Genomic DNA, 6,808 nt, shown 5'->3' with positions numbered 1-6,808 from the left:
TCTTTTTGTCCAGGATGTATATTTTTGTCTGATACTTGCCTAGCACATGTAGAACTCTAGTTGAGTAATGATATACGTTTCTTCCAAAATAATATTATTGATTTAAAAATAATAATGTAGCTGAGAGTCCCCCGGTAGAAATTATAGCCATAGGTCATATCAGTGCACTTTGCTTGATTTGATTCTGAGATCAGAGGGTGATAGAAATATTTATGCTACAAGAATAATTATTCCACAAATTATTGATGGTCTTGTTTGAGTAAAATTTCCAGAACTCTAGGCTAAAGGTATAATTTTCCCATCCAGGATAACCAAGATAAAAAGAGGGGCTTATTCCAAAATATATTTTATTCCTAATATGTTTCCAAAACCAAGTTAAAAGGGTAGCCACTCAAGAGCTTATCAATACCTGTATGTATCTGAAAGTCCAAGTTTTCACTTGTAGATCATAAAATGAGTCCCACATCAAAATAAACTCAAGCACATAGTAACTCAGGAGAACAGAAATTAAAATTAAGATTCAATTCATTTTATATTAGAAAATGTAAGTTAATGTTATTGATTTTTTACTATCCACATGACCACCTTCAGATCCATTTACCTTTCCAGGCAACTATATTCAGCCATTCATCCACCACGCCATTTTCATTACTGGCAATAGATAATGCACCATCCATCAATACATAGTGGAAACATATAAAGAAAACAGATGAATGAAGGTAAATATCATTCATGACAGACAGCTGATAACTCCACATTCATTCAGCAATCATCCACCTAACAAAATCTATCAGGGACGGCGTATGAGAAAGAAAAACAAAAAAAACTTTTGGGTTTTATCAGAAAGAACATCATCATTGATTTATTTTAATACAAAATACACAACCTAGTTTCACATGACCCAAGAAGTCATCCTTCCAACTTGTTCAGATTCAGTATGTTAATCCATTATGGCCTCCATGCCATGAAAAAGCATTAAAAGAAAAGGAAAAGATAAACCATAAAATTTCAATGAAGGAAAGTCACAGGTAGGACATTATCCCCCAAGATTATCCTTCAGCATACAGATGATGATGCCAGGCTAGTCTCCAAACTCAAGAAAATGATGATATTACACCAGATCGAAATCAAGGATAGTGTCCTTGGCCAAGATCAAAAGAAGCAACTTGAAATATATTAAAACCCATTTTCGGGTGACCTCCTGGTGAACATAATCCAGAAAAATCTCCTTAAAAAACCCATATATCTGCCAGTATACTGAGAAAATCAGTATGGAAGTAGTCGCTGCAGATTTTGACACAAGAAGCAGTGCTGGTATGAGAGCATAAGTAATTTTTTGCGAAAGCTCCATTCTATTTATCTTCGAGCTTTCATTCCCCAGTCCACTTTTTCGTTCTTTTATAAGGGTCCCCTCCAATGGGCTGAAAGCAATAACATTCGAACAATCTCCCTCCCTTCCAGTACATGTAGTCTGCAAAAGCTTTTCACAAAATGATGGTTTGATCAAATCAATAAAAAATAAAAGCAAATGTCAGAGAAACTCCAATCCAATATCACTCAAAACTACAAAAGCAGATCTGGTAGAATTGCATACATTCTTTTCAGTTGAATTAGAAAGCTTAGAGATGATTTTGTTTGACAGATGTGTCACCGTTCCATCATGCGCTGTCTCAGAAAACCGACGAGGTAAACCTTGTGTACCAGCATGCACCAATTTGATTGGGTGGCTCTGAGGGATTTGTTCATAGGCCCAAAGCTGCATAAACAGTGAACTGCATGAAACATTGATAACAATAGCAGAAAATAATGGAAGTGAAATTTAATTGAGCCTCTTCAGAGTAACATCACAAGCACATCTATTAATACCATTAGGAGCTTGCCCCTGCCTTATCAATATTATGGGCATAATTATGGAGGGTGGTTTATATTTTACTCAAACACTTTCGTGTACAATGATCTGGCAGAATCCCTCATAAAGAAAGGATGAGGGTAAACCAGTCTTTATACAAAAAATATCTTGGCTTTTGCATATTTTTGATCCACTAGAGTTAAGGCTCTTATCTTCCTCTCATTCTTTCCGACAATATATCAAGAAAAATATAGGGATTCTTTAATATGAGGTTGTTGATATAAGCATTTGAGTTGTTGACTTCAACTGCATTATAACTTTTATTGCAGTGGCAATTACGAGACTCTCAAAACACCAAACAGTACATAACGGAAGTTAAATTAACTGAGCTAAATAATTGCCTTAGGAGTGGTATCCTAAGCAGACTTATTAAATGTTTTTGGAAGATTGCCTATATCTTACTTAAGATTCTGGACATAATTATGAAGGGTGGTGTATCTTTCACTCACACAATCTGCTGATGCAGTAATTTGGCAAACTCCCTCAAACGGGAGGTAGGGGAAAAACTTTTTTTGTAATAAAAAATATCTTAGCTTTTGCATCTCTTCAGCCCACTTGAGTGAAAGCAAATATCTTCCTCTCCTTCCTTTCCAACAATATATTACAAAAAATTAATACATTTAAATAATTGACTTCAAATGCATTATGACTGTTGGTGCAGCAGCACTTAAGAGGAGGGCAAGGGAAAGATGAGGACTCAGTTGGGTACTCGCCTAAAGTCTAATATTTTCTTGGCTCCAAAAAAACACCAACCTTTTGGTGTCATAATACAACTACCATCCAGGTAATTTGATCAATATGCTTTTTCAACCATTACATTGTTTCTAGTTTCCCATGCATAACATGCCACCTGTCCCTGATCAGACTCAAGCTCAGGATTAGCAAATCTCCAGAAGCCATTAGAAAAACTCGTGAACTCTAAAGAAATTAAATTTATTCATATAAAAAAAAGTACATAAAAAGGACAACACTCTAGCTCTAAAACAGCAAAGTGTCATAAATCTCTAGAACTTAAAGCGAATCAGCTCCATACTAATGATCCAGTTCTCTACAAGAAAAAGTAGACACCAAAGAACAAAAAGAGAGTAGACTAAATGCCATACAACTCCAGCACAACAAATGAATGTTTGTGAGGAATTAGGACAGCGAACACATGCTTTTAGAGAAACTAGGCGAGCAATTTGAAAAGAATTTAAAAGAATGGCAACTAAAGATAAATCAAAAACGAAAACAGAAGCAGAAGTTGTCAGCAAATAAGATCCAGGACGATTAGCTATCATGCCACTTTGTTTTTGACAAAAGAATTCCATCATCTCAAAATAATAAATTTAAAATTTTCAGTCTAAAGTCTAAATAAGAACAATCTTTATCAATAAAAAAGGAAAATCAAAGGTTGATTTATGTTAGGACTTCAACGAGTGCATGTCTCAAGTTTCAGTTCTAGATAAGTATGATCAAAATTAAAATATGAAGCAGGTTTAAAGGACAACAAAACAGGAAAAAAGGTTAGGCCCTCAAAGAACGATAAGAAAATTTTGTGTTATAAGGTTGAAATGGTACTTGACAGTTCCATTTTCTTTAAGAGTGCTTATCCCATTGTTTGTAGATATGGTCAATCATGCAAGTGTCCAAGTAAAGAAGTTAATATGGAAGAAGCAAAGAAAGATTGGTAGCAGAATACTGTGTGTGTGTGTGTGTGAGAGAGAGAGAGAGAGAGGGAGAGAGAAGGAAGATGAAAAAACACAGAAGGGAAGAAGAAACAAAAGAAGATGATGAAATGGAAAAGGAAGGGACTAAGAAACAAGTAAAAAAAAAAGAAAAGAAAAGAGATAATTGTAAGAGTTGAGAAGAGCAGAAGAAGAAGAAGAAGAAGAAGAAGAAGAAGGGGAAAAAGGGAAAGATTAGAGATGCAGACTAGAAGTGCCAACGAGCAGAGACAATAACAGAAATAGAGAGAAAAAAGATTACAGTTTAATCATGTGAAATAAAACTGAATCGATTAGCATAAGAGATTATCCTTCCACAAGATCTAGGGACAAAACATTTAATCTAATGACATAATAATCACGAGAAGTAATCCGTTCTATCCAGACTACCAAATAATCAGCTAAGAATTGCTATATTGACTGAGTGAGGTCTATTACTTTTGAGAATCAAAAGTAAAAAAATTCAGTACAACATATGAATCATCCGATCAGAAGATCAACTCAAGAGAACTTTATTTTCTTATTGCATATAACAGTCATGAATACAGCTTTAACAGCAGGAAAACCTATATTATCAAAGGACTAAAATAATATTGGTGCTAATTTGCCATGTACAAGTGTCTTATCAGTTCGCACAACTAACAGTTAATTTCTGGACAGGTCTAGGATGCTTGTACTATGTCAAAAATATTTCTACAAGTGCACATGAGAGTGCTTATGAGGTTTTCAAGAAAATAGAAGGTCCATCCAACTGCCGTGATTGGCACTCTAGTAGACATGACTAAGATTCTTGTACAGCTTTTCTGGAATTTTATTTAAGTGTCATGCAAAGGTATCGACAATTCCATGATGCTGTTATAACAAACCCCCAGAGGTTACTGTTATAGGGCATGACAGCGGCCAGAATTTTCTTCTCCAGATTCTGATGAATACTCCAAGGATAGAACAGTTGTTGTCAAAATAGCTGTTATAGTCATTATAAACAGCAGCAGCAGCAACAAAAGATTAACGGTGCCACTTGATAAAATAACATTTCATACTTCACAATTTGTGGGAGCCTCTGCTGGTGTGTGTTTAGTCCCACATATGTTGTACATTAGGAAGATCTTGGGTACCTATCGGGCTAAGAAATCCAAACAATACCTTCCGGTTAGTCTGTGAGATCTTGGGTTGCTATAATGACATGAAAGCAAATGCATCCCATGACCCATATAGACTAGGAGACATTACGGCATGATTCTTTTTGGAGCTGATCATGAGCCAATCATGGAGTTTGTGGTTGGATTTGGAGTATGTGCGATCCCGTGCCGGCATGTGTTTAGTAGGTGGGGACTGGTGTTATTACACAGTTTCATAATGATATATTTTTGTTAATGCATTTACATATAAAAGTACTGATGCAGAATGACAATTTATTTTTCATAAGAGTGAAAAGATCAAAAGAAGAAAGAAATAGCCGCTATTTAAAATCCCACCACATATACATGCACACCAAATGGGGACCTCTTCTCGATTACAATGATTCTAAACCATGGTGCCAGAATATTGTTGTGCAATTAATTAATAGCCTCGTAGAATAATCCTTTTCCTCTGCAGTATAATCAGCGAATGTAAGATTATGAAACTCTATTCACCAGGAATTTTTCCCCATCAATCTTTGTCCCTGTAGAGAAACACTAATAAACTTTTCATCTCTTACAGAGCCAACAGCCTAATACTATCAGGAGTTCGACAGAACGGCAGATCAGATAGCACTGAAACCTAAGCCTATAGAGAAGAAGAAGATGAAGAGGAAGGAGGAAAAGGGGCAAATCGCACCTTTCTGGAGCCAAGGAGGGCGTTATAGCGGGGAGCAGTAACCGAATGGGGCACGGGGGCGGCGGGGGCCGATCCAGCGGCGGCGGATCTGCAATCGGGCGGCGGCGGGGCTCGGCCGAGATCTAGAGGGGGGCTGAGGAGCGACGGAGAAGCGAGGGAGTGGAGAGCTCGGAGGAATTGGGAGGACGAGGAGGGAAAGGCGTCGATCGGGGAGGAGGAGGGGTGGAGGAGGCGACATAGGTTTGGGGTTTTGGATCGGGTCAGGAGGAGGGCAGCCATGGCCGTCGCCGCTCTCGGCAGAGGAGAATGGAAGTGAAGAGGGAGAAAAAGGAAAGCAGCAAAAAAATGGAAAGCAGCAACCCAACAGATGAATTACCTTTTGTGCTGCACCTGCACGTGCTTTTCAATCGCAAGCTGCGCGTGGAAGAAGCGTGCTTTCCTTAGCAAATGCTTTGGGCCGCCCGTTAAGGGTACAAATCTCGGGCCCACTAACGCTCAGTTGGTAACCTATGTAGTCCCGTGACTCGGTGCACGAATAGACGCCCGGCTTTAGTGCAAAAAAATGATGGGTTAAGAGTTACTGCCGTGGTAATGAATCTACCCTTTCTAAAGAACCAGAAAAAGTTTATTTCTGAAGGACGAAGGAAGTTTATTGGAGAACAGTCAAGAGCAGATATTCTATGATAGAGACGCAAGATAACCAACTTCTTGTAGCACCTCAAAAAATTGATAAGAAATGCACCAAGCAGTAGGCAACCAAGCCCCGAGTGACATACATGATCAAATCAAATAAAGAGACATCCAGCGTGGTAAAGCCGGCTCATAAGGCAGAAATATGTAAATGATCGAAGCAGTGGAGCTCAGCATATCTATGGCCAATCCAAATTGGTCTATCGCCTAGAAGTGTAACAACAAGAGATTGTTGTTATGGTTCATGAAATGATTAAGTAAAAGATCATTGTTTTGAAGAAGAGGACAAATGTCAGAGCAGAAAAGGCTGGAGGTACCGGAGGAGAGGACATATTGAATAGAAAGAACGAAAGCGGCGTATATACTCTACTTCCTTATTTCTTGCTTTTTAACCTTCTCTTATTGGTGCACTCTTTCTCCCAATTCACCAATGGAGAAGAAAGAGATAAGGGACTAGACCAATTGATAGCTCCATTTGTGCCAGGGCCGGACACCTTGAAAAAGATTGGATAGGCGAATCATTTGCTGCACAATCTGAATCATTACCAGCAGGCCCCCTCAAAAGTCCAGAAGAGAGGTGCGTAGGAGTTATACAAGATTAAGTTGCAGCCCGAAATCGAATGAATTCCTTAAACCTCCTTTATTTGCTTCCCCTGCATTCAGTTCGCCGGAAGCACAGGAACTG

The 6,808-nt window shown here is 38.2% G+C and overlaps 1 protein-coding gene across 2 annotated transcripts; it reads right to left on the bottom strand.

Moving 5' to 3' along the window:
• Positions 1–806: 806 nt before the first annotated feature.
• LOC103705089 (succinate dehydrogenase subunit 4, mitochondrial-like) lies at positions 807–5,800 on the bottom strand. 2 transcript variants are annotated; one of them, XM_008788691.4, is made up of 3 exons: positions 5,434–5,800; positions 1,595–1,756; positions 807–1,480 (listed from the first exon to the last, which is right to left on the bottom strand). In XM_008788691.4, the coding sequence occupies exons 1-3, from the start codon at positions 5,710–5,712 to the stop codon at positions 1,112–1,114; spliced, it is 810 nt and encodes a 269-aa protein (XP_008786913.2). In that variant the 5' UTR covers positions 5,713–5,800; the 3' UTR covers positions 807–1,111. The 2 variants fall into 2 exon arrangements, with proteins under 2 accessions (XP_008786913.2, XP_008786914.2); XM_008788692.4 differs by having other exon boundaries at positions 807–1,471; positions 5,434–5,798.
• Positions 5,801–6,808: the final 1,008 nt, after the last annotated feature.

This window comes from Phoenix dactylifera, chromosome 12, assembly GCF_009389715.1.
Source record: "Phoenix dactylifera cultivar Barhee BC4 chromosome 12, palm_55x_up_171113_PBpolish2nd_filt_p, whole genome shotgun sequence".
Lineage (NCBI taxonomy): Eukaryota > Viridiplantae > Streptophyta > Magnoliopsida > Arecales > Arecaceae > Phoenix > Phoenix dactylifera.
Note: the sequence above shows the minus strand (reverse complement) of the source record. Positions and strands in the feature narration are given on the sequence as shown.

What these genes read in the sequence shown, in the direction of transcription:
- LOC103705089 (XM_008788691.4), bottom strand. Translation starts at nt 5,712, where the DNA reads ATGGCTGCCCTCCTCCTGACCCGATCCAAAACCCCAAACCTATGTCGC. An exon ending in CCCTCCTTGGCTCCAGAAAG is followed by an intron (nt 1,757 to 5,433) that starts GTGCGATTTGCC and finishes CTGTTTATGCAG; the next exon opens with CTTTGGGCCTATGAACAAAT. An exon ending in CTAATTCAACTGAAAAGAAT is followed by an intron (nt 1,481 to 1,594) that starts GTATGCAATTCT and finishes TTTTGTGAAAAG; the next exon opens with CTTTTGCAGACTACATGTAC.